This window comes from Syngnathoides biaculeatus, chromosome 15 (genome assembly GCF_019802595.1).
Source record: "Syngnathoides biaculeatus isolate LvHL_M chromosome 15, ASM1980259v1, whole genome shotgun sequence".
Lineage (NCBI taxonomy): Eukaryota > Metazoa > Chordata > Actinopteri > Syngnathiformes > Syngnathidae > Syngnathoides > Syngnathoides biaculeatus.
In genome coordinates this window covers 12,028,701-12,056,251 of record NC_084654.1, presented here as the reverse complement: position 1 = coordinate 12,056,251, position 27,551 = coordinate 12,028,701, and the positions used below count along the sequence as shown (strand labels likewise).

At 42.7% G+C, this 27,551-nt stretch overlaps 1 protein-coding gene across 1 annotated transcript; it reads left to right on the top strand.

The window, feature by feature from the left end:
* Nucleotides 1–48: 48 nt before the first annotated feature.
* LOC133513184 (serine/threonine-protein kinase PAK 6) lies at nucleotides 49–27,183 on the top strand. The gene is made up of 11 exons (XM_061843704.1): nucleotides 49–718; nucleotides 2,318–2,462; nucleotides 5,207–5,544; nucleotides 14,152–14,399; nucleotides 16,425–17,084; nucleotides 19,244–19,771; nucleotides 20,927–21,060; nucleotides 21,703–21,829; nucleotides 21,920–22,045; nucleotides 22,141–22,275; nucleotides 25,912–27,183. Exons 4-11 carry the CDS (start codon nucleotides 14,196–14,198, stop codon nucleotides 26,077–26,079), a joined length of 2,082 nt encoding a protein of 693 aa, XP_061699688.1. The 5' UTR covers nucleotides 49–718; nucleotides 2,318–2,462; nucleotides 5,207–5,544; nucleotides 14,152–14,195; the 3' UTR covers nucleotides 26,080–27,183.
* Nucleotides 27,184–27,551: the final 368 nt, after the last annotated feature.

The following is a 27,551-nucleotide window of genomic DNA, read 5'->3' as shown; positions in this document are numbered from 1 at the left end:
TTCTCCAATTTAAAATATTTTTTACTGACAAACCTATCCATCCATTTTGTACCGCTTATCCAAGGTCAGGTTACAAGGGCAGTAGCTTTAGCAAGGACGGCTAGACTTCCCTCTCCACAGCCGTGTCACCCAGCTCTTCCGGAGGGATCACGAGGCGTTCCCAAACTATCTGAGAGATGTAATCCCACCAGATGTGTCCTTGATTGTCCCTGGGGCCTCTTCCCGGTGGGAGATGACTGGAACACCTCACCAGGGAGGCATCCGAGATAGCATCTGATTCAGATGACCCAGGCACCTCATCCGGCTCCTCTCAAGTGTAGGAGCAGCAGCAGGTCTACTCTGAGCTCCTCCCAGATGACCGAGTGTCTCACCCTATCTTTAACGGAGAGCCCAATTTTGGGCGGTTATATCCCCGATCTCTTCCGGTTACGACCCACATCTCATGCCCATAGGTGAGGGTATGAACAGATCGACCCGTAAATTGAGAGCTTCGCCTTTTGACTTACCTCCTCCTTTACTACAACAGACTGATACAAAATCAGCATAATTGCAGATGCCGCACCAATCCGCCTACCGATTTCCTGCTCCATTCTTCCCACACTTATGAAGAAGTCCCCAAGATACTTGAACTCCTGGTCGTGGGGCCAGGATCTCACCCCTGACCTGGAGAGGGCATGCCACCCTTTTCCAACTGAGCACCATGCTCTCAGATTTGGAGGTGCTGATTCTCATCCTAGTCACTTCACACTCAGCCTTATTTAGTTTACATTGTCAAATTGAACAAACGCTAAAAAGTACCAAATTATTTACTATTAGAGTGTAATGTACACTATTTACTGGCTCTGCTTCTAAAACACTCATTTGCCCAATAGTAAATTGTCCCTACATACTTTATGTTCTATTTGTTATTTCATCACAGTTCCAGTGTAAGAAAAGTTCTCTTCATCCTAAATCTTCTTCTTTTCCTTTTCGGCTTGTCCCGTTAAGGGATCGCTACAGCGTGTCAACTTTTTCCATCTAAGCCTTTCTCGTGCACCCTCTGTAACACCAACTGCCCTCATGTCTTCCTCACAACATCCATCAAGCTTCTCTTTGGTCTTCCTCTCGTTCTTTTGCCTGGCAGCTCCATCCTCAGCACCCTTATACCAACATACTCACTCTCGCTTCTGAACATGTCCAAACCATCGAAGTCTGCTCTCTCGAATCTTGTCTCCAAAACATCCAACTTTGGCTGTCCCTCTAATGAGCTCATTTCTAATCCTATCCAACCTGCTCACTCCAAGCAAAAACTTCAGCATCTTCATTTCTGCTTCCTGTTATTTCTTTAGAGCCACCGTCTCTAATCCGTACATCATGGCCGGCCTCACCACTGTTTTATAAACTTTCCCCTTCAACCTCAATAAAACTGTTAATTGGCAAATATTCTTCCTTTTTCCAAGTAGTTGAAACACCCTGCGCAACATTGAAATGGGGTTTTATATGCATCATCAAAGAAACATCTGAAGATGGCCAGAATAATGTTTTAATCCAGTTGAATATTGAAAGTGAATATTAAATATTAAACAAATTAAATGAATGGCACGATTTGGTCACAATTAGCAGAGGGACTGTTTATTCAGCCGCAATGAGTCGGCGTCAGTTAAAATTTAACTGTACTTAATGTAGACTTCCAAAGCAGCATTCATCTACTCCGTACAGGACAGGCATGGAAAAACGGGTGTAGAAACACTCAGAGAGGGACCGATTCCCCCATCCTAGTAAAAAAAGCAAAATTATTTGGTGAGTCACTGATGGTGTAGTGTTACACATGCCTGCCTTTGGTGCAGTCAGTGTGGGTTTGATTCCCGTTCAGTGATGGTGTCGATATCTGCCCTGCAAATGACTGGCGACCATTTCAGGGTGTAATCCGCCTTTCGCCCGAAGGTAGTTGGGATAGGCTCCAGCTTTCCCGCAACCGTTGTGAGGATAAGCGGCTTGGATAATGACATGATGTGACGAAATTATTTGGAAATTATCCTCATTGGTTATCAAAGAAATGAAGTAAAATTCCCATCACTATACCATCATCTCCTAATTAGTCAATCACGGTTTCAACTGGACCTTTTAGGTTCCCTTTTCTTCAGTTTCACATTTTGGGTTAGTTTATGATGTGCAGCAGTGCAATTCTAATGAAGTTCCTCGGTTTAAGGATACTACAGTATATTACAACTATTTTACAGTCAATTACACAGAAACAGTTTGCGGAGCAGATGTTGATGACTGCCTGCAGGATAGGTGGTCAGCTCATTAACAAGTCAAACGCTTCCATTACAATTAGGAGCCACGGCCCTCCCCCAACGATAGCCAGGCGCTGCGCTGCAGAGAGAGGCTGGCGCTGCTCTGACGTGGAACACTGGAGAAAAGTGACTTTAATCACATAGTGGAAATGTGACTCGATCTGCCAGCCAAGATCCTCTCAGCTGGTGAGTTGCCAAACTGTCTACTTTAAAATTTTTGGCTCCCAGAGCGGAGAACAGCTGAAATTCACTGATAAATGATAGGAAACACGATGCACCGCCACGGTAGCTAACGCAGCATAACCACTTTATAATCTAGGCTCGCTTTTTGACAGGACTTACTAAAAGCTCATCCCGTGAAAGAAAGAAAGCGAGCCAATGACTCCGATAACACAGAAAATCCACAGCGACTTCTTTTACTGCAGAGTGGGGAAATTGTGCAAACAGGCCACATTTGTGCAGACAGGCTCTCAGAGCACATGCATCTTTTTTTTCCGTCCTGAGCTCCTACTTTGAAAGACAAGCACATTCATGTTCTGCAGGCATGTGCTTTTAACCTGTTTTTTTTCCCCCCTATTTCTCTTTTAAAATGCCATGAACATACAGTACTTAACCAAAGCACGGAAAAGAACTACAGTTGGTTGGTTTGCCTCAGAAAAAAAAAAAAAAACTTCAAAAATCTCAGCAGCATATTATTAGTGAAATTTATAGGCATCGTCGACAGGGTTGGGTGTTTCTTTCTGCCAGGAAAATAAATGAAAATGGGGAAAAACAGTCATGTTAGAAAATAATATTTTCTTGGAGGAGGCACTACGCTATCTGTTATTAATTTTTCGGTTTCACCAGACTGCTTCATAGGTTTAATCTCTAAATTCAATCTCATAATTGTGATTTAGTATTTCATACATCATATGCTGTCAAATTTGTGTTTTGGCTCAGCATTACATTTTTTTATGATGATAAACAATCCCTGGCATCCACATAAAAATTACTGCCAGAAGTTTGAATTTGTCTTCTCTTAATAGTACAATGCACACTGTGACACACATTTTTAAGCAAATTACATTTATTTCTTCTGTATAGGTTGAACCTCCTAAGCAAATGTGTAATTGTTGCAGCTTGAGAAAGAGAGTGAAGTAAAATGTATTTTATTAAGACAGCAGAGTCCCACTATATGCAGCATTTTTTTACATACATTTTTAAGCAAATTACATTTATTTCTTCTGTATAGGTTGAACCTCCTAAGCAAATGTGTAATTGTTGCAGCTTGAGAAAGAGAGTGAAGTAAAATGTATTTTATTAAGACAGCAGAGTGCCACTATATGCAGCATTTTTTTACATTTTACATGGAGGTCGTGGTGGTTTCAAGCCGCCATTACCACCACGATTCACCGTAGGCTTTAGCGAGGTTATCACCTCTGACACTGGAGCTTCCAAATCAATTTAAATAAAGCCAGCGGTGATCTTTTCAAAATGTTATTCAATGCATCCCTAATAGCTTTGGGGGAGGGTGTCCGGGCATGCACAAATAATTTCATTGTTAGTTGTTATAGATGTATTTTACTAGCACTGGCCCAGTAAAGCTGGTCAACATCAGTACAGTGTTTTGTTGTGCTAATTAAAATTTGTAGCCTTTTAAAAGGCATGGAACTAAATGAAGTGACTTCATACTTGGCCATCACATACCTCTTCAAAATGAGAACGCAGCTGTAGCATTATTATAAATGTAATTATGCTTTGATTTGTTTTGGAAACGTTGCTATTATAATAGACTGGTAATGAACCGTTGTACTTTTGAGTACGGCAGTCCAATATTGCAAAAGTCATTTCCATGTGTAAATTAAAACTGAATTGAGCCACGTTAGTGAAATAGTACAGAGCCCTTGCAGCATTTTTGACATTGATGCTGACGAATGAAACAGGGGGTGGGGGGAGGGGTTGGTCATATCGTCCCTCGTCCCCCCCCCCCCACTCCTTCTCTCCCTCCCCAACAGTCAAATATGTCCTTGTTAGGCAGATTGCTCCTTTCGATCCTCTTTTGCTTGAGTTTATTTGATTTGTAAGGAGGAACATCAGAATTTTTATTCAGGGGCCTCTGTCAGCATTCCTCCTATCCAAACATATGACACAATATGGCCCAATTTCTGCTTGCACTTTCTGCATGACTTGACCCCGATACATTTTCCCGCTTTGTGCCTTATCTGAGCGGCTGTATGAATTTTTCAGGAAATGATTGTGTTGGAAAGAGAAGAGAATGTGTCATTTAAGCAATGAGGATGAGCTCACATGCAGGCCTCGCCTTTAGTTTTCACCCTAGAAGAATTTTCTTTTGGGTCACATAAAGAATGTTTCAACGATGAGGATTGTACCTCCAGTAATCCACCTCCCGCACTCCTTTTTTTTCTTCTGTACACCTCTCCCACTTTCTGGTATCCCTGACCCTGTCATTCCATGGATAATGCATTTGACTGAACAGCAGCAGAGTAGGTGAAGGCAGCACCCTCGTGTTCTCATGTCACCCAGATTCGTGTAAAGGAGACAGCATGGTGGGGGCGCGGGGCAGATGGATGAAAGGTATCCCAGGTGCACGAGAGGTCTCCTCTCCTTACAGTCACCGGATACCAGACGTAAGACCAAAAAAAAAAAAAACACTCATTCGTTCCACGGGCGCAGACACATGCACACGCTGCCATCAATTCCTTGACAAAGACAGCTCAACCAGGGAGTGGGAGGAGGCAGAGAAGGAGGGAAGTGATAAAAAAGCAAAGAGAGAGTGAGAGAGAGAGAGAAAAAGGGAGGGTGTGAGTGTGTGCAAGCTGGAGAAGGAGAGGCAGAGGGGGTGGGGATGGAAGGACCTGGATGGGGACGAGATATTCTCTCCCGGTGGATGCTGCCTGTCCTCTTCATGGCTTTTCTCGTCCGTTCTCCAGTCCTCCCTGGTCCCTGGGAGCCGGCCTGGGCGCAAGGACCTGCAGCGCCATTCGGCAGCCACGCAGCCGGGGATGAATCAGCCTCGACAAAGAGCCTTTGAGATGGCAGCATGCGCTTGTGCCTGGAGCGAGGAATGCATCAGGCTTTCCCGGGCAAGCGGCAGCCTGCAGTGCTGGCTGGCTTGAGAGCCAGTCCTCCGGTGTCCTCGTGCGGGTGCATGTGTGTGTGTGCATGAGCGGTGTCACAAGCAGCGTATGCTCGTGTGCATGTGCTCACTCTTGCTTTCAACCCTTCCTGGAGGAGAGTGGCTACCCCCCCACAATCACTGGACAGTAAGGTAAGATTTTTTTCCCCATCCTCTCTTATCAATGATTTATTCCTCTGGAGCCCTCCATTCCTTTTCTCGACAGCGGGATTAATGAATGGAAAGGAAAGAAGCTTAATGGTATTGGTAAAGGCTACTGTACACCCTTGGAGGAGGAGACTGTGAATTCAGAGTAGCCAGAACACGTTGATGGGGGGGGGGGGGGGGGGAGAGCCAGATGGTTCTCGTGTACGTATGATGGGCTGCATCTTCATCACTGAAGATATCACGTCAATCGCCCTCTTTCTGCTGTCTCTATTGTCAACCTGGGATTCTGCTTCTGCATTCTCCAGTACTTTTAAGGTCATGCTTTCAAATATGGATCGCTCTTGACAAATAGGCTACACTCCGTACAATCTCATTGTGTAGCGAGTGTATGCGCATGATCTATTGTTTTTTTATCAGTCCATGTGTGTTCAAGAGATGCAGTGCACCATTATTTAGACAGAGGTATCAGTTGTAGCTTCTGCAGCAACTAAATAAGTCAATTTGGAGTTGATCCTTGCTTTAATAAGCGCTTTCCAGTCTCTTGAGAAGACTTTACTGGAAGTGGATTTTTTTTTTCTTCTCAGATAAAGTCACACATACTGGTTTAGAGGCCCATACTGAAAACCTGTGCTTTATTGCATCCCAAAAGTTTTTGATCCGGTTTAGTCCAAGCCTCTCACAGTGCTACACCAAACTCATCCAAGGGCATTATACAATGGACTGGACAATCCTTTCCTAAACTGTCCCCACAAATTTGGTAAGTCAGGCAGCTGATTCGAGCATATATTTTTTCCTATAATGTACAGTATTAAATATTAGTATATTAAGTGCAAAATCTATTGTGCCAGCGCTAACTCAACCACTGGAAGTGATGTATGAATTTTAATCTGTTATCGTGTGGATTTGACACATCAAAACAAGCTTATATCCATTGATCCATCCATTATCCATTTACCATGGCACTACTTCAAATACACATCTAGGGGTAATTTAGCATCCTCAATAAACCTAACGTATCTTTTTGCGATGTGGGAGGAAGCTGGAATGCCCAGTGAAAACTCATGCAACCACAAGGAGAACATGCAAACTCCATACATGAAGGCTGGAGCCAGGATTCGAATCCAGAACCTCAAACTGTGAGGCGGACTTGCTCACCACTGTTATACAGTACATTGTCAACAAAAATGCAAACCAGGTTGCAGATCGCCTAGATTGCAGTTTCAACCCAACACTTTCTCATGACCATTGCATCATTGTTATTGGAAGCTTGCTTGCCTCACATTTCATGTTGATATTTGTCATTGATATTTCAAAATAAGGTGACAGAAAATAAGTGAGGTGCACGCTCACATGTGAGGTTCCATAAACCACAATCCAAACACAACGTCGACACAACTCATGCACCCAGAAGGCACTGACAGAAGCTTTAGGAGGCCTTACACATGAAGGATGACACAACATACGTGGAGGTGTCATTGTTGTGTGCCCCATGACTCAACGCTTGCTCTCATGTACACTCGCTCGCGTTATTGTTATATTATTTGTCAGCCCTCGGAGGGAAACGTGTGTGTTCGCGGCTTAATGTAACCGGCAGCCATGAGACATCAAGCTCTCAAGGATTAAAAAAAAGGCAGTCCAAATTAGGACAGCATGCCATGAGTCTCCTGACTGGGTTGAAAAACCGCCTGCGCTGGGTTGCAGCGGAAGGCGGTTGAGTCGGTGCACACTGAGACTATAAAAGAGCTCCAACTTGTGTTGTCTCTTGTCAAGCTGGGCTGAGAAAGATAAATCAAAGCAGCCTGCTGTAACAATAAATTAGAGCCGAGGAAGAAGATCGGTACTGGTACCATTCAATGATAAAGAAAGTATGTACTCCTTTTTCAGTTGCACGTGATTAAAAGGTGGTTAAATGACAGTTTTCCTCTCTCATAATCAAATAATATTTGTTAGTTTAACAATTCAATCATTTGCAACGGATATTCTAAATAAGTGAATTCAAAGGACTTTTTTTTTTCCCAGTGTTGGATTGTTTTTTACTGCACAGCGTTAAATTTGTACAAAGTGGATCTCATTAAATATAATTCTCCATTTCCCTACACCCTGCAAACTGGACAAATACCAAAAGCATTTCTTACCGTGCATGGACAATGAGACTCAGTGGGGTACGATATGCATGTCAAATACTCGTGCCCCCTAACAAAAAGATCTTTGTGGATCCACCAGTGCAGTATGAAGTCTTTTTTGACCCTTAGGGCCACCAAACGTTTGTTTGTAGCGTTGCACATCACTCAAAATACAGTACGTATATTTTATGTTATGCTGGTTCATCATCTGTACTGTATCTCTTAACTGCCTCAAGACTATAAAAATGCTGCCGGACAGACCCGATTAAACGCACATTAATGTTCAAGCTTCTTGCTGCAGGGCAGAACAAACTGTTTTGTCTAGTTTGTCATCAAGCATCATAATCGGGCCCATATGTCCAGTGACAGAATGATGTATGAACCCACTTGGTACAATTGTCCTCAAATCCCCTTCTCAGTTGAGGCTTGTTTACTTGCGGACACGACGTGCTCGAGATGACGAAGAAAAGAGGTTACATCTTGCACGCTTTGAGGGTCATTTAATGGGACAGATAAGCATGATGTGGGTGGTTTGTAAAGACACAGATTGCTCCATTATTTCAGCATGCTTTTTCTCCTTTATGTCAGCGCCCTCCATCCCTCCTCTGCGCTTGCTCACCCCCCACCTCCTTCAGCTGTCACTACATCTGAGTGTCCAGATTCTTAATTTCTTCCCTTTTTAACCTCTCTGCATCTTTTTACCTCCTGTCAATATCGATAGCGCAGAGGTGCACTTCTTAGGCAGGACAAGGGGGTTCACCGTTGCGACCTTTTCCTTAAGGCCTTCTTTTACTTCTTTAAAATGACATCCCAAGTCTTCATCTCTGCAGTACATTTAGGACAAGTTGATGCTTCCAGCTTCCTGTGAACAATTTGAAGATTCCACTTTTCTGGGCCAGTATCACCGAAGCTTGAAAATTGTGGTTAGGCGAATCTGTTGCGGAACAACTACAGAGGACTGACCTCAAATGCATCAAAAAGCATTTGGAATGAACTCGAAAAGAATGTGTGAACAAGACTGTTTTTGTTCCCATAGACACACGCCAACATCTCGTCAAAAGTCTGAGCAGAAGAAATTGTAGTTTCTTATATTAACCAGACCTACTCATACAGTATATTTATCATGTTTTGTGCTTTGGACTTTAAACTATTTGTTCAACTCCAATGCGCCATGGCTTCTGATTCATGGTGCACGGCTGTGACTAATGTGACATTTGAAACAACTCAAAAAAAAGAAAACCCAAACACCACAATATATGTCAGCATGAATGAGCTCCAGGAGACTGTGGGTGATACTGAAATGTAAACAGTCAAGATGACTATAAGTGACTTTTATTTAACATGATTTGCTCTGACAATTTACTGCAGCCATTTTCATGCTTTCTGACGTACAACGCCTTCTGGTACTTTGGTTTCCATAAAGTTTATATTGAGTGCTGTCCATATATGTCACTTCGCATGCCCTTGCGTATGCTCCATATTGTGTCCTTGTCACAGAATGGAGCTTTATTGCAGGTGCAGAATAATCATGGGATGGGCATGGAGTGAAATACAGAATGAATCTGCCTAAATTTGCACATGAACCACTTTCTCTCCCCACTTTCGTGCAAGTCCAAACTTTTGAGTGACCTGCTTTTGTAAAACACAGCAGGGCCTCCACTGCACAGTTTAGAGAATATTGCTTAATACGACAACCCACATAAATGAATGGTCAGTAAAAAAAAGTCCAAAATTATGAAGATGAAAGTGTTCAAAAGTCAATGTTATTTTATCCTTTCAAAAGTGGGACAACCTTTTGAAAATCTCCAACAAACTCATAGATTGCACAACAAGATGATACTTCTAGGTCATATTTGGAAAAATCACCAGTCATTTTTGAGATGAAGCAGCATTGCAAATGGCCAATCACAAGTGTCAGATTTAGCAGGAGGAAATGGAAAACATTTTCTTCCAAATGTACCTATAATTGTCATCATGGAAATTTTCAAAAATCAAATGAAACATTTTCTCCCAATAGTGCACTCAATTACAATTACATAATTTTAAAACATGTCATTTCGTAAACTAGTTACATGCAATTAGCTACTCCCCAACACTGTTTTTATGAAGTATGCACACGTTATTCTGTGTCACTGAATGCAGCGCATTACATCACTCACTGTCTTCTATTGACAATCCCTCCATGTCTCCAGAGGTGACTTCAAAGATAAAACAGCAGGCGTCAACTTCAATAATAAACGCCCCCATTGTACTGTCCGGTCACGTCTGGTCCTTGCATTGGGCTCAGATTCCATCAGCGTGAGTTGGTTTGAATATGGCTTTTCCAATCCGTAAGGTGGTGATGACCAACCAAAGCTCCACCCCGCCCCCACCTTAAAAAAAAAAAAAAACAATCTACCCTCTGCTTGCCGCTCGTGAAAGACTCACATAATGCTTAAAGGGCAAAACGGTCGTCATAATGAAGTTGATGGAGGTACAATCTTCAAGCGCTTACTACTGCACTACAGAGTCAAATAAGACACACAAAAAAGAAAAAAAAATACAAACAGATGAGACTATGGTGGTATCCATCCCACGACGAGATTTTGTAATTCATTATAGCCAGATTATCTTCCGACTGTACGTCCATCCGCAAGCACACACACAAAAAAAGAGGATTAGTTCGTCTCCACCAATTCCCACCCTCACCTCACTAGTTGACACGAATCACGCGGAAATTAAACACTGCTGCTGCAGAGGGTCCTAAATTAGATCAGTGAAAGCCTGCACATGCACTGCACTTATCCCGCTGCACCATCACCTATATGCACGCTTCCCACATAAATGCGTGCACGTAAACAAAAATGAGAGAGACAGAAATCAGGGCAAATAAAGTGGTACAGGGGGAGGGGGGAGTAATCGTTCACCACAGCTCGAAGCGCTAACGTCGCGCAAATCCAATAGCTCTCTTATCTCCCGATGCCATTCCATTCGTCCAACTACTGCTTGGGGTGCTTTCAACATGACAGCATGGGAAACAGACCCCTCTCCTTTATAACATATGGATTGCCTGCCTGCGTTTTTCTGTTAACCGCCTGTTGAGGGGACCAACCAGGCGGATGCCGTAACCACACATGATATTCTTCTGCGGCTGCACGGATGGAAATACCCAATGAAGCACAATTCCAGGATGACCTCATCCTCACAGGCAGTGCCTGTCGTAGTTTTGCCTCAGCACTTTGATAGATTCAAGATAAGCCAACTGAAGCATTGGGTCAAGTCCCAACAGTTTAGGGAGGGTGGGTGACAGGCATGAATTTGCACCGGGTAAATTGTGCTCGGGGCATACCTATTTCTCAAAATAAATACTGTATGTATTGTTGTCAACATGACCATGAGCGTGGAGCAGTCAATGAGGTCGATCTTAGTTGTTGTTAATTTCTTGACTGACAGATTGATTTAAGATTGTAAATTGGTAACAACTTTCTCCATCATTTTTCCTTCATGGGCATGACAAAGTATCAACAAAGTATGCATGCGTGTACAGTATGTGTTTCCACTTGTACGGGATATCAAAGTGGTTAGTTTATATTCCTGACACAGGGGGACTGTGGTGCAGCATATTGAATGCAAGGATATGTTGTGTACTTTTAAATGAAGTAAGTAAAGTACTTGACAGTGCAGTTGTCCTATTTGCGTTGGTATCATCCGGCTATTGCTGACATAGTGGGACTGTAACAGTTTGCATTTCACCCATGAGTAAATATTGATCGATCTGCTTGTAAAAGGATACATGGGCATTATCTGCAAATGTTGGCTCAGGCACTGTCAACATCTACATAAACAGCTGTCCAAGAGATCGGAGTTATGCATGCATGTAGGTAAAAGAGATTGTCATCTCGTGTTTTGTCGCTTCTTTTCTCAGGCAGTTGCTGTTGAAAAAAAAAAGCTTGTCTGAAAACAGAAAAGCAGATTTAATGGAGGCTCTAAAGTCAAATGGCCCTTCAGTTTCATAGTCGAATTTTGAATTTGTAGTTGCCACCACCTGCCGCAAGATTTCAGTGGATATCATGAGTATCTGCACGTTTCGCTTTTTATTTGGCTTTCGGGATGCATTCTTGTGACAGCAAAAAATATATTTTGAAACTGTCATCTGTTTTTGCTCGTCTGCTAGTTCCATTGCTCCATACAGTGCATTTATGTGTACCATCACATCATAATACAAGACTACATGACACAATTTCCCTAAAAGTGTGGATTATTTTGAACCGTTCTCTTTATTTCTAGTATTATTCCTGGTGGCGGTTATCAATAAAAACTGATGGTTTGTAACGGTTGCATTGATGTGACAAGTCCAGTCCAAATGCATTTAAATCTAACGCATGTTTTATGATTGTGACAGATTAACCCTGGCATGCATTTTTTTCTATTGTCATGATTTCCCATGGGAACATTGTTTCAAAATGAGAGGATAAACAGTGCCGTGGAACGTTTGTGTTTGACCTCAAAGGTTCCAGTTACCAGTGGCGGGCCACGCATTTGGTACCTGGACCTTAAGGCACCTCTTGATACCACCACTATAACACCAGAATTACAGAAACCATCAATACTACACAAATGAAATGCAATTCAACTATGCCATGGACATTCTCTTGAGCAGTTCAGAATCAATATTTATTTAATAACATGACAGTTTTTTTTAAATTAAATACTTTAAGTTATACTCACCAGAGATCCTGATTATGAAACATCATTGTTGTCTACAGATCACTACTGTTTTGGCATTTGATGTCGGCTGTACCAAATTTTGTTCTGGGCAGCCGATCAAAGACAAAAATGCTGTCATATCATCATCGAGGGCCTGCTTGCTGGCTGAGTGAGGACAAATTTGAAATCTAAAGAATCAGTCAGATTAGAAATAGTAAATAGTTATATAGGCCTGAACTTCTTGTACCCAAGGGCCTGGGCAGATTAGATTAACAGGGCAGCGCAAAGAGGCTGAAATGTGATCTAACATCCACATCCTTATTCTGAAAACAGTGCAGTCAAGTGAAATGCTATGAAATAAAAAGAATAGACGGTCGGAACCAAATGTAGGTTGTAAATGTAGGTCAGTGCTTTTGATAGTGTTGAGGAGATGAGGCAAATGCTCACCACTGCCATTTACACATCAAACGCTAACTTGACTGCACCACAGCATCTTGAGTTCCTTCATACCATAATCTCTCTGTCAGGTAGAATTTAAACCCTTCCCAGCGCCACATTGTGTACACAGGGAACGCAAACAGCCATATACTTATGCGTCACTTAGCATATAGCCCCGTGATTAAATTATCCTTGGAGGGTGACACGTCCCTTCCAGCTGGGCGTCCCAACCCCCAACCGCCTCCTCATCATGCTATAATCCGTCTTTTTCCCTCAAGGAGGACATCTGATACGACCGGTGCGTCATGTTGTACCCCATGAAGGGCAGGGTGAGGAGCGGTGTCATAATGGGCGCCGTTGTTGCCTCGTGCTGGTCCGAGGGCGGAGGTAGAGAGAGGTGAGGCAGTGAGTGTGATTGCCCGCTGAGCCGTGGATCACGGACCGTTTCCTCAACTCCCACTCCTCTCACAGTGCATGATGGGAGATTGTATCTTGAGTCCGGGTGCCTTGTTGGCCTTTGACAGGACACTGCCCATTGCTGTAATCTCAAGTAATGTACCTAATACAATAAAACGAAGGTTACATATTCTCCAAACACGTGGTCACGTATTCAAGGATTAAATACAACTGTCAATGGGCATTTTAATCAGGGCAGAATATTCAAGGGTTATAATGGGGTTATGAAGGATATCCTGCCATTGAGCATTTCTGCATGCAAGTGTGCGTCTGCACGTGCGTTTCGTTTCAGTGCTAATGCAGTGAAAGCCTGTGGGCTCATGCCAGCCCAGCGACACGCTCGTCAGCAAAAGGGCACACAGAACGAATAAGCCTTAATTGACCGCACATCCTTCATTAGACATCTGCTTACAAATGCATCCATTCTCCTTGGAGCTCCTCTTAGAGTGGAACAGCCCCAACAGTATTAGATAAAAATAATACATAATTGTGACTTTTTTTTTGGGGGGGGGGGGGATATGTGGGCCCATTGGATTGTTTTTTAAGTAGTTGGGTGGCCTCTACAAATATTCAAAATTGAGTCCTTTCGGGGTTCGTGTAGGAACAGATGGCAGATCCAGTGATTCTTGGAAGTCTACAGTTCCACTGATACAATTGTGACTGCAAATAGTTTTCTGTATGTCTGCACCTTTTTAATAGATTCCCCAAATTGAACAGGTTTGGAAATTTGCCATAATTTAACCCATGTAACGTGTTCAGAAAAATTGTCGTTAAATTTGATCAAACCAAATAAGGATTTGCTTTGTTCTGTAGATGACTGTGAAGAGCATATATAGTAGCAGTTGACTCACTTATTTTACAGGTGACAAATAGAAACGTGTCTCTACAGGGATATTTTGACGCAGGCAGGCTGTCCCCCTCGCGGACGTGAGGATGTTTCGCAAGAAGAAAAAGAAGAGGCCTGAGATATCAGCGCCCAAGAACTTTGAGCACCGCGTCCACACCTCATTTGATGCCAAGCGGGGCTGCTTTGTTGGCCTGCCCACACAATGGCAAAGCCTGATAGAGAACCTGCGCAGGCCCAGGCCCATGGTGGACCCTTCCAGAATCACAGAAGTGGAGCTGAGGCCCAAGAAGGTACACCACACCCTCCAGTCTGTCGTTACCTAATGACTCATTCAACCAACGCCTTTGGTTCGCAATCGGGTGCTAATGCAAACATGATCTTAAACTGCATGTCATTGCAAGTGCTTGCTGTACTGATGTGTCGCTCAGCGCTACTGAGAGTTCCTGCTGTCTCAGAAAATGACGATAAAATGGAAGACCCGCTCCCCTACCAATGTTTCGGCTCCCTTGTCTATCATGGCGACCGGGCTAATGACCCTGCTGTGCACAGTGACTGTAAAACGTTGAACCCTTCAACGGGCAACAAGATTTATTGCTCCATGTGTGCAATTAATAATAGCTGGTGTGTCACCGAACAGTTGTAAAGCATCAGTCATATAAAAGGAGAGCAAAAGAAAGGCCAAGGTGGAAATGACTCAATTCCTTCCCAGACCATTTAGTGGATGACAAACACTGAGCACCTTGTTTTAATTGGCACTTTGCATAACGAGGACTATCATGTTACATTAGGGATCAATAATGGCTGGTAAACTTTGTGATGCAAAAAAAGTGAAAACACAGTGGCACCCCCACAGAGGAGTACAGATTCGAGCAGGATACTGATGCCCTTTGCCTTTGATTGTATTCTGGACAAGATTTTCCTATAATGGAAATAGATTTCGTTGTTACTTATACAGGCAAAGAGTTAAGTAATAGCTTTGCATTTTGGATAGTCACTTAAATGCAAAAGGACAAAAGCAAAATAAGACAGATTGTAACTACATGAAAATAAATCTAACAATCTGTTTTTAAGACACTGCATATGCAGTATGCATACTGAAATATTCACTCATTGTATTGTTTAGTATTTTTGTCCTTGAATTTTTTTTCTTTTCATTCAAACATTTCCAGTTTGGATTTTATTTTAAAACATTATTTTTACAGGCGTGCATCAGAAATGTTGTTACTTGTGATGTAAATGCCACTTCCAGCAGCATTGGAACACACTGTGCCAAAAAATTTGTCAGATTTTATAAAATAATCATCCTGACATTCAAAATTGTTAATATTGCTTCGTTGTGCATCAGTAATTTCTACAAAAATAAGACAAATCATTGATTGATTTTCCATTTTCCGAAAAAGAGGAGATTAGTTTTGCACATGCAGTTACCATGTTCATCCTCACTTTCTTAACAAGGTGCTTTGTAAGGCACATTTAACACTTATAAACATATAATTATGTTTCAGAAGAGGGATGGAAAATGCGAACTATAAATTGTAATAAATGCTATTATACATAAGGATTTTCAAGGGTAATTTTTGAACAATACGTTATTCATTGTTCATCTTTCCTGCAAATAGAGGTCACGGCATGGTAAAAATACGAAAATGCAGGTCTCAAAGTCGCAGCAGTTGAGAACCAGTGACGTTGAGGATATTGCAAAAGCTCATGTGGGCTGGAAAGCTTTTTTGTATATGACACAAAAATATGCTGTCAATTCTCAATTGTATTGTGTTTTATTCTTTTCCATCTCTCTTTTAAAATGGTATTCCTGAAAAGGCGATTGTCTCACCTTTCTTGAAGGTGCTAGGTGAGATATCATCCGATTTCCCCCCACCCCCTCCTCCCTCCCCCATGTTATGTGCACACCGTTCGAGACACAAAACAGGCCTTTGGCTGCCATGAATTGAGCATGACTCTATCTTCGAAGTGACTAATGAGACACCACGCGTTCCGTGTTAGTGTTGCAATGGCAAAACATTTTACGGTTGTCTCATTTCTTGTCAAGGCAGGCTAACGGCAGGTCCTTTGACTCAACACGCCTTCAGTTCACCGCGTACCATCACAGTCCTCTTACTGCGTGTCGATTTTTCTAACCCACTATCTTTTTAAGTGCATTGTCAGTAACCACTGGGGGATTTAGCTGAGTCTTGACAACGATGTCCTTTACAGTTTCTGCAGTCTAAATTTAACTTGGCTTTGAACAATGATTGTATAACCCTCGTTATTCTTTTTTTTGGGTATCAAACCATACTCTAATGCCTCTCCTCTTCCAGACCATTGTGCGTGGGAGCATGATTGGTCATGGAGACTACATCACAGCCATGATCAACGATATGAGCCGTCTGTCTGTGACCAGCTCCAACTCTTTGCGAAAGAGCAGCCCCTCAGCCAGGAAGAGGGCTCAGTCTTTGGGAAGGCTGGGAGAAGTGAATGAAGGGGATGCCTACCAATACGAAGGCCTGGTTCAAGACGACAATGATGAAGAGGATGCAGCTCAGGATCTTTGGAGGGACAAAACGAGGAACATCCACAGTGAGTCCAACACTCCCTACTTGGGCATGAAGAAGAGCATCACTTTGCAGCCCAATGGGATTATACCAAAAGCCATGTCCACCTATGAGGTGGGTGGCAGCCCATTGGAAGGGCCGTCTCAAGCGAGCCAGAACCAGAACATTGCGGTGCTGAGTCATGGCTCTTATATGGAAGGTGATGTGGGCAGCCCTCAGGAAAGAGTCATATGGAAGAGAGACTTTCAGCTCCCCAGAGGAATGCCACCAAATCAAATTCCTGTTGCATGTTTCTATAGTCCGGCTATGAGTCTGCAGCAGCACCAAGATCAAGGTGTCAGCCCCACAGAGCTCCGGCCCAGTGTGCCAATTCACATGCACCCCCAGAACAGCCCGGGGAGGCCGTTCTCCTCCTATGACCTGAAAGTAAGTCAGATGTAGCAGCAATTTCTTTACATCGTATTATGTACAATATATTGCCCAAAGTATTTGCTCAATTGCCTTGACTCGGGTATCTTTTTCTTAATAGAGAGGGTTCAATATGACATTGGTCCATCTTAAACTCTTCTGGAATGGCTTTCCACAAGGTTTCAAAGTGTGTTTATGGGAATTGATGACTCTTTGTCCAGAAGCACATTTGTGAGGTTACACACAGTCTGGCACTCAGACTCAGCTCTAGTTTACCCAAAAGTGTTGTTCAGGGTTTATGTCAGGACTGTGCAGACTAGTCCAGTTCATCCACATCAAACCTTGATTTGTGCACTGATGCAGAGCCATGTTATGTTGGAACAGAAAGGTTCTGTGTCCAAACTACTCACACAAAGTTGGAAATATCCAAAATATTAGCCTCTTAAGCGCCAGTGAAGTGAACTTTGAATGCTTCATAGATTTTGGACAGACAACCAGGTTAGGGATTATCCTTTGTGTTCCGACATGTCTGTGCACCAGTGCACAAAGCAAGATCCATAAACATGGATGAGAAAAAATTACATCAATGAACTTTACAGAGAGTCCTCCCTCAACCCGATAGAACACCTTTTGGTTGATTTGTTTGGACGATGAGCCAGGGCTTCTCGTCCGACATCGTTGTGCGACTTCACAAATATGTTCTTGAAACAATGGGAAAATTATATATTCCAATAAACCTACGCCTCAACCTTGTTGAAAGTGTTCCCAAAAGATTTGAAGCTTTAATTGCGACAAAGTGTGGCCCAACATCATATGAATCAAATATATTTACAATGTGATATCACTTAAATCATATGTGAGTCAAGGCAGGTGAGCAAATACATTTGATATCATACATGAATTCATTTTTGGAAAGATTATTTTGGAAATGTAGTTGGTTACAATTACAAGTATCACTGTGTTAAAAATGCAAGAGTAGTCAAACAGATTTCAATGACTTATTCAAAGTTTTGATTACTTTTCTTAATTTTGAATGCGTCAACAGCACAGTTGGACGTTTCCTCTAAAAAGGCGCATTAAAACGAGTCTCAGCATTATTTAGGATTAAACCACCTATTTGTCATTTACACAAAAAAAAATGAACTGATAACAAACATGATCAAATGTAAATAAACACACAAACAAAAGACCCAACCCGAGGGATAGTCAATGTATGCAGCCTCTTCTTTTCCACACTTAAATTTAAAAATGTCTTCCATTTCCCATCCATCTTCTCTAGTTTGTGTACCGCTTATCTTCACAAGGGTCGCAGGTTTTGCGAGATGTGACACAATCCCTTTACAAGGACCTCAAAAAAAGCTGAAAGGTCTTCTGAGATTGGTGGGATTCTTTTGTGCTCGAGGTATCGCATATGCATGTAGAATGTCAGGTCGTGTGATATTTGTATGAATTAGTGGCATGTATTTCTTTGTGTGATGTCAGGGACATTCAACTTTAGAGGTTCCACTGCATTTGGGTAATTTAAGCGTTCATGCTCGGGTTGTGGAGCGTCACATAAACAGTGCTGTATATTGATTTGCTTCGCATTGCTGTGTTTACAGTTCAATGGAAATGCATTTTTTTTATGAACAGAAAATCAATACTGAGATCATATCCTTGGCAAGATCTCTGGGGGACCATTTGATTTTATCTAGACTATATTGGTTCATATTGGTGGAAGTCAATTCATCATCAGTCATTTAAATTTTGGGACCCTGTTTTTGAGCATAGCACAAATCCAGCACTAGGCTTGGTGTAACTTTGTATAGAGGTGCGGGCTGGACCTGGTTTTGGTAATTACGTGGACTGATGTAACCCTACAGCGTTTAAAAATGGGACATCTGCGCCAGTGTGTGCGTCATCACAGCCATCTTCAAATCTGCCCAATCGAAGGAGCTTCTCTTGTCCCCTTTCAACGCAGTACAACAGTCTCACATGGAGACGTGTCTATAGAAGGAAAAGGATGCAACGATCCATGCATGCCTTGAGCTGCGAACATTAGCGGGTCCCCTTCTTAAATACAGAATGAGCTGGTGAAAACCACAGATGCCCTAAATAAGTCAGCTGACCTCGTGTATCTACATCCCCTCCAACAATCCTTGATCATCCCTCACTATGTGTTTGTGTGTTTTTTGCAGACGGATTCAGCAGGGAGGTACCACTCTTTCCTGCCAACCGGCACCAGCAGTCCTCTAGTAAGTGGCATCAGACCTCAGCGGACTGTGAGATCCTCAGCAAGCTACACTTTAGGACTGTCCCCCAATATGGGACTAAGGCCCAATGGACCAGAGCCTTTTCTTAGGCATTCCGGATGTCCCAATCCTCCTTACCCAAGACAGGACAGTCCATCCCAACCTCGACCTTCCCCTACAGGCTCTCTTGCCACTAGTCCTCCCGGTACATGCTCACCCGCCTTCAGACCCCCTCACCCTTCCCCGCGACCCCCGCCAGACCCGCCAAAGGTGACCCATGAACAGTTCAAGGCTGCCCTGCAGATGGTGGTGGATAAAGGTGATCCGCGGTCTTACCTGGAGAACTTTGTGAAGATTGGGGAGGGATCAACGGGAGTGGTCTGCATTGCCTCAGAGAAGCACAGCGGTCGGCAGGTGGCGGTGAAGATGATGGACCTGCGGAGGCAGCAAAGGAGGGAGTTACTCTTTAACGAGGTACCATATACACATCTACTAAAACATTGATTGGATTACCTTTAAATATGTTACAGCCAATCAAAAACAACCCTTAGACCACTCCAATAGTAAGTGAGTGCTGCCGTAGCATGATACTTTTTTTGCGCATTAAACAGAAGACATGGAGCTGCAACGGTCATTTAATCTTCCAATATATTTTGAGGGACTTTTGCTTATGAGCCATGTAATTGTCCAAAGTTTTCACCCTTTGCAGTGCCCTTGTCCAAAAGCTTTATGGCAGGGGTGTCAAACTTGTTTTTGTTGCGGGCCACATTGTACTTGCGGTTTCCCTCAAAGGGCCGTTATGGCTGTGAAATTATAAAAATCTTTAACCACCTCATCATATTTACACATGAAATTTATGAACTAGTTTGGGAATTAGAAATCAAGGGTAGTGGGTTTTTCCAACTATTGTGGTTTGGAAACACAAAAATGCTTCTAATAGCTCAATGTTATCATTTATGATGTGAAAATGGGAAATTTGGGTACAGATGCGAACAAAAAAAACATGGAAGTTTATACGCATGATTTGCCTCTGCGGGCCACATAAAATCATGCGGCGGGCCAGATCTGGTCCCCGGCCTTGAGTTTAACACCTGTGCTTTATGGGCACTTGAAAATACACACACACACACACACACACACACACACACCACACACACACACACACACACACACACACACACAAATATGCTTTTAATCACCAAAAAATAACAGTCACAAAGTCCAAAATAAAAACTTGAATGATGTATTGCACCTTGAAATGTAATCATGCTAATTATATATTACTTTAGGACTATATCATTGTTTTTTTTGTAGCACTGCCATATGCTGCCACCAACTGTATTTCTAAAATGGAATAATATAATATATACATTATATATTTTGTAATAACAACAAATACTTATTTTTTATTGAACACCAGTCATTTTCTAGTTCAATTTTTTTTTTTTTTTTTACTGGGACGGGGTTAAGTCCTCCCCCTTCCCCTTCTAATTATACTATGCAGTTTTATCTTTTAAAGAGATTAAATGGCACCATAACAAAAGTTGTGGAGTCAGAAAATCTGTTTGAGTATTTCGAATGTGTTAAAATTGCTGGTACTCGATTATTATTATCTACTGTGTCTCACAGGTGGTGATCATGAGGGACTACCAGCACAGAAATGTCGTGGAGATGTACAAATCTGCTCTTGTGGAGGAAGAACTGTGGGTGATCATGGAGTACTTGCAAGGTGGAGCACTAACCAACATTGTGTCCGAAACCAGGTTGGATTTCATTCTTTTTCTCAGCAAAACTCTCTTTTAATGCGTTGGCGAGTATGTTAAATACAGGGTCCTACCACAAGGAGGCAGTGTGGCATTCGAGGTTGTGGGTCGCTTTTGTCTGCACCAAGACACCCGATGGGTATTCAAAACTCCTTGAACGGTCCAAAACTGCATGGAAATATGAAAAGTGACACATACTGATTAGATAGATAGCCGATGCCCAAGATTAGATGACATAATAGTTTGAACTTAATTGCATTGTGGTGTAGAATATTTACTTTAGGATGTTATTGTGTAACAGTATTCATTGTGTTTAACAAATGTTCCAATATTTTGGCAAAAAATAGTGCGTGCATAACACAGCCGTTTTCCTCCTATGAAAGTCACGTGAACAATATGCAAATGAATGTATGAATGAACACTTGTCATTTTTCACAGCGCCATTTCAATGAACCCATTCCTCTCTGTCATTTTCTTTAATGCGTTGGTGATTCATCATTTTCAGCTTTTTGAGCTGTTAATTTGCCGATACTCATTAGTGGTATGTGCCTGCCAAATGATAAAATACTAATGTGTGCATATCTTTCAAGCTCTCTCTCTCTCTCTCTCTCTCTCTCTTTACCCCTCATTACACTTTCGCAGACTGAGTGAAGAGCAGATTGCCACAGTGTGCGAAGCTGTTTTGCAAGCCCTGGCCTACCTCCACTCGCAGGGAGTCATTCACAGAGACATCAAGAGTGACTCAATACTACTCACGTTAGACGGAAGAGTATGTCATCTTGTGACTTGGTCTTTATTTCTCTCTCGTATGCCATTTTTGTTGTGTAAGTGTCTCCCCTATTTCCCCCCACCCCCTCAGGTCAAACTGTCCGACTTTGGCTTCTGTGCTCAGATCAGTAAGGACATCCCCAAGAGGAAATCTCTGGTGGGGACTCCTTATTGGATGGCTCCAGAAGTCATTTCCAAATCACCATACGGCACTGAGGTCAGGAGGGGCACAAATCGTGCCAAAAGACATTTCTGTTGCACAGCCAACGTTGACAATCTGTGCTGTGTTTGTGTGTGCGTGTGTTGCGCCAGGTGGATGTCTGGTCCATGGGCGTCATGGTGGTGGAGATGGTCGATGGAGAGCCACCGTACTTTAGTGAAACCCCCGTGGCAGCTATGAAGAGACTGAGGGATGAGCCAGCACCAACCGTGCGAAACGTCAGTCAGGTAAGAAAATTAAATATCCAAGGACTAGTTTATCCATCCATAACGCTGACTGAAAATTCAAAATATTATATTTATTTTGTGTACTGTACCGTACCAAGATGTTTCAATAATGTCTGTGCCATCCTTTCACCAAAATACCCCAAAGAGCAAGAATTATAGTATACTTTACACATATCTTATAATATCTTGTTTTGCTGAAATGATCCCATTTTGAGTGCAAGTGAGAAACTGAACAACTTTGCACATATTCAGATGGGACAATTGCAAGTAGAGATGTCACTAGTATGAGGACATGGTGCAGATTTCCAGGGGGGCAGAGGTGGGGGATGGGGTGGGGTGAGGGTTTCTCTAAAAGAAAATGGACTGTTTTCGTCTGAAATTACACAACTTCTGGTTTAGAAAACAGTCGCCATTTTGGATGGGTGAATTCGAATAAACAAACCATAACTAAGCAGAAATCAGTTCAGAAAGGCGTATGAATGGGGGTGCACTGCTACTCGGTTACTCAACCGAAAATGGGCATTGTAAAGCGTCTTTCTTTCTACTGCCAGTTGTGATTAAAAACCAGTGGGAGAAAATTGAGCAGGTATCAACCAAACGGCGACAACTGTGACTGTCTCGTATCAGCAGAGCCGATCTAGCAGCCAAATCATTCCCTTATGTCAGAGTTTACCCGGAGCATTTTGTTCTTGGTAGGATTTGGATTGGATACCTTTAAGAATTTCACACTTACTTAGCAATAAAGGGCCTACTTAATATTCTTGTGTAAATGCAATGCATGTCTCTCAAAATCTGTATTTTCTGTCAGCCCCCGAAAGCAACTAAACCTGGATTGAATTTCCACCCCAGTACTCTATCATGAAGCCATCTTAATCTTTATTTCATTGTTTCACATATTCAGTTTGCACTTGCTTTTCTCATCCCCCCTCCCTAAACTGATCGTTATGTGCACATGTTTGGATCAACAGAAATTATAACAATCTACACTTCTTTCGTTGATCAACATAATTTAACACAATGCTGACTGTAATCACGCAAATGAATACTTTCAACAGCATTCACTAAGAAATTAAGTAGCCTCAGCCTAGATATTTAAAGGCCAAGTGTCATCCCTATAAACATTCTAAAATAGATATTTTAATGAAAAATACATATAACATTATTCACTTCAATGTCTATACGAAAAAATAAATGTGAGTGGAGAGGGCGTCATCCATGCACAAAGTTGCAGAAGTGTCATTCTACGATATCCAAGTGGTCGCCATATTGACTGCATCCTCTGTCCGTGACGTCACCCGGACATTCGCCAATGAAAATACGCGGTGCACACTAACTATGGGAGACAAACGCGCCCCTTCTGACACGGAAGCTCTTTCCAAAAAGGAGAACACAACACAACCGAGTGAAGTTACCGGGGCAATATTACACTATTGTTTCGAGCTCTTGGGGCAATACACTATTGTTTCAAGCCATATTCAGATGATATGCGACTACGGCCAAACCGCATTCTCGTCCGATCCACTTCTGCTGCGGAGATGAGCCATAGCATGAGTCGGCGGGTGTGGCTTATGACAGAGCCGAGCCGTCCTGCTTAAGGGGGGTGTTCACAGACGTCGCAGTACTGAACAACACAGTTGAGCCGCGGCGCTTTATGAGACCACGCGGCTGAGTTCTTCAGAGCAGCCCCCGTCCGCAAAGCCCGACGAGCAGCCTTCGCAGAACGCGCTCAAAGCTGCCGCAGTACTTGTTGAACACCGTCGAGCCCGGGCGCATTACTGTCTACCTGTTATTTGGAACCCACGAAGCTCTCGTCCTCTGCATCCATGCAATCCATCTTTCACTACGAACCGGGTCTCTTGCAAACTTATGGAGGGTAAATCCTTTCTCCCGAGTGTTCAAGCGATGTCCGGCAATGCAATGAGCCGGCATTTTGGCTAACACGAAGGAACAACGAGCTACCTTCCCGGAGGTAAAACTAATGGAAACAAACGAGTCGACTTGGGGGCGCCGCTGTCTTTTAAGTCACTTCCTACTTCTCGAAAACGAGGATTTTCATGGTGGGAGTTGCAGAAAGCTGTATACGTCCAAATAATGTTTTGTGGTGAAAAAAACGCATGGGACCATATTGGCTGACGTTTTTTCATTGATAACATACTAAAAAAATCATCCATTTTATGACACTTGACCTTTAAATGGTATTGTGCGATACACCAACCTTAGCAGTGTGGAGACATAGGTTGCTTACAATGGATACCGCCGCATGACGAACCCAGCCATTGATGAGTTGTAGGCCCCCAGACCTTTGTAATTCTTTAGTTGGTCCATGGTATAAGCCATGTCTGGATAGGTTACCGACCCCACAGTTCGAAATTCTTGTTCCATTTGTGTTTTTCCAATGCATATGGGTCAATATTGTCGATCAAAGCACACTTCTTGTCGTAAAGTTTTCTTGAAACAAGATCTAATGAACCTGTATGCAAAAGCAATAGAGTGAACGGCACGTCAGTAGAGTGAACCCATCCAGCATGGCGGGGTTCACGGATGAGGTCACCTGGTCGAAAACAGTCCATACAAGCAATTTCCTTCATGGGTTTAGGACGTCATCACCAAGCCACTGAATTACATTTGTTAATAAGTGTGTCGATCTCTGGATGTATTGACATTGCCAACTGGGAAATCCTTTGTTGGTCTTCTGGCAACACGACATGTCTTAGGTTACATCCTAACTGTCATAATCACAGAATACATGTCTTGGCCGAATTTTCCGCTAACCACGCACATACAGTAAGGATTTGCAATTGTACATACTGAACAGATTTATAATTTATTAATGTCTGTCGCGACTGTCTTCTGAGCAGAATGGGGATTGAAAATCCTTCATTACTCACCCCTACGCACAGGATAGTCACTCAGGATTATCCTGGTATGAACCCTTGGGCCCAGTACACACGGCCTGTTTTTGTGTTGAGTTTTCAAGCACGTCAAACGCCAAACTATCTTCAATCTTCAAAGATGATCCTATAAGATTGTCTTTAGGTCTTATGCATTTAAATAGTGTATTTGTCCGGATTTTAGGGTCTGAAGCTGGTGAGGGTTGACAATCATAAATAATGAACGTGTTTAATATTTTCAAACAAAAAACTGTTGTCTATGGGAAATGAAGACTTCTCCCATTTCATGACACTGACAATGCTAACGTGAACAGAATGTAAAGAGTCAAGGAAGCACCCATGACTGACGAACACACAAACGACCAAAATTGAAAGCAAAATATGAGAATATTGCCATTTTGCACCAATGTTTTTTCTTGTTTTTTTTTTTTTTTTTTTATAGCTGAGGTGTGATCATGCCAGATTTTCTAGATCAGTGATGGAACAGAATCTTTTTGTGTGTGGTGTGGTGTGTTGAGATTCTCTGAGCACACCACACACGATGACTAAAATTGTTAAATGGCAGATTTTTTAAAAAACTTTATGTGTGGGGTCTGTAACAGATCAAAAATCCTTTGAGAGTGAAAAAGTGTGTACAAGGCCTTTGCTGACTTTGATTGGAAGGGGTGGGGGAGTGATTCTGATTCTGATTGCCAAATGACACACTTGAAGAGAAGAATCTCCTTTCCTCCACCCTCTGATCCAGGTGTCCCCAGTTCTCAAAGACTTTCTGGACCGTATGCTGACTCGGGACCCCCTGGAGCGGGCAAGCGCCACTGACCTGCTGGAGCACCCCTTCCTGCTGCAGAGCGGCTCACCTCAGTGCCTGGTCCCCCTGGTGGAGCAGTACCGAAAGCGCATGTCCCGTTGCTGACCCCACGGTGCTCCCGGATTCCCAACACCTGCTTAAAGTCCAACCCTGTACCTTGTGAGGACCGAGTGCTCAGTGGTTCAATTCTTCACGCACCCAAACCAAGGGGCTGCGTCGACGCAGGCCTAGACAGCATGTTGCCATGACAGCAACAACGGCGAGGACGGCACGTTTGGTCGTAAGGTGGCGAGCGTCCGTCAGAAGCACTTTAGGAGTGAGTTCAAGGCAGCATGCAACCACTCATCTCTAACTCTGTCACAACACTGATTGGCTTCCTGTGACATTCTGTGGGCTTCAACACACGCAAGATGGTGCATATCAAGTCAATATCCCACGTAACAATGTGTAATGTGCTACTGCGAAAGAAAAAAACTATATTTTTATAGCGGGCATTATTTATGGTGGAGTAAAAAGTCGTAAGAGCTGCTTTTCAACTGGATGGATATTACCTCCGCACAGTCACAGAGTTGTGGTCCGGGTCCCGGCAAACAACGATCGGAGACTCTTTGCATGGCCAGATGGAGGCACACCTGGGCTGAAGCGAATGCTTGATGTACCAAACGAGGATGTGAAAGAGCATCCTCGGTTATTAGCATAACAAGTGGTTAGATGAAAGCCGTGCTGCTATTGTGGGCTCACTGGAAAATCTCTTTTACACATATATTCTTTATATCCGACAGGTGTTTTGTGGGTTCTTTGTATGATGTGAAGTTACAAATAGGTTTCTGTGGACCTAAGCAAAAGCAGATAAATCCACGATGTACATATTATACTGACTATTAGGTCTTTACGACTGCTCATTTACCACTGCAAACTATATTAAAGTCATTTTACTTTCTTGACAGATTTGTGAGCGTATAGCTAAGTGTATATATAAGAGTGTGCATGTGGGTTTTTGGAGCACATGGATGTACGGGTGAGGGCATCTCAGCGAAACAATCCTGTTTATATTGTACCAGACTTATTCGGGGGAAGGGGGTGGGGGGGACACGCAACCCGTGTATTCTTCGTTAAGATGTTTGATTTTTCTATTAGAAGCACACACGCCTGGCATGTGATGCTGCGAGACGTCCACATGCTGAGAAACACTTTGCACATACTCCACTAGTCTTTGACTCATGTATTTCTTATGTGGTGTGGATCATTGATGAAACGAGAACTACACTTGATTTTAATTTTTGTACAAACCAAATAAATGACGCATATGGAAGGCCGGTGATCCATCACTCCCTCACACATGGAGTATGACAAGTTGGTTGAAAGGGCTGGTGTTTATTCAGCGTGAATCATACAGCACACTGTCACAGAATATAATCGGACAAAAGATCCAGAGACCTCATAAAAAGGCAGAAGCATGTGATTTGTTTTCATTTACAGTATAAATAACTATGATATTTCATCCATAAATGAAAATTCACAAGCTATAAGTATACACTCATCAGCCATTATGTTAGGTGAAATTGCAAATTCTAATT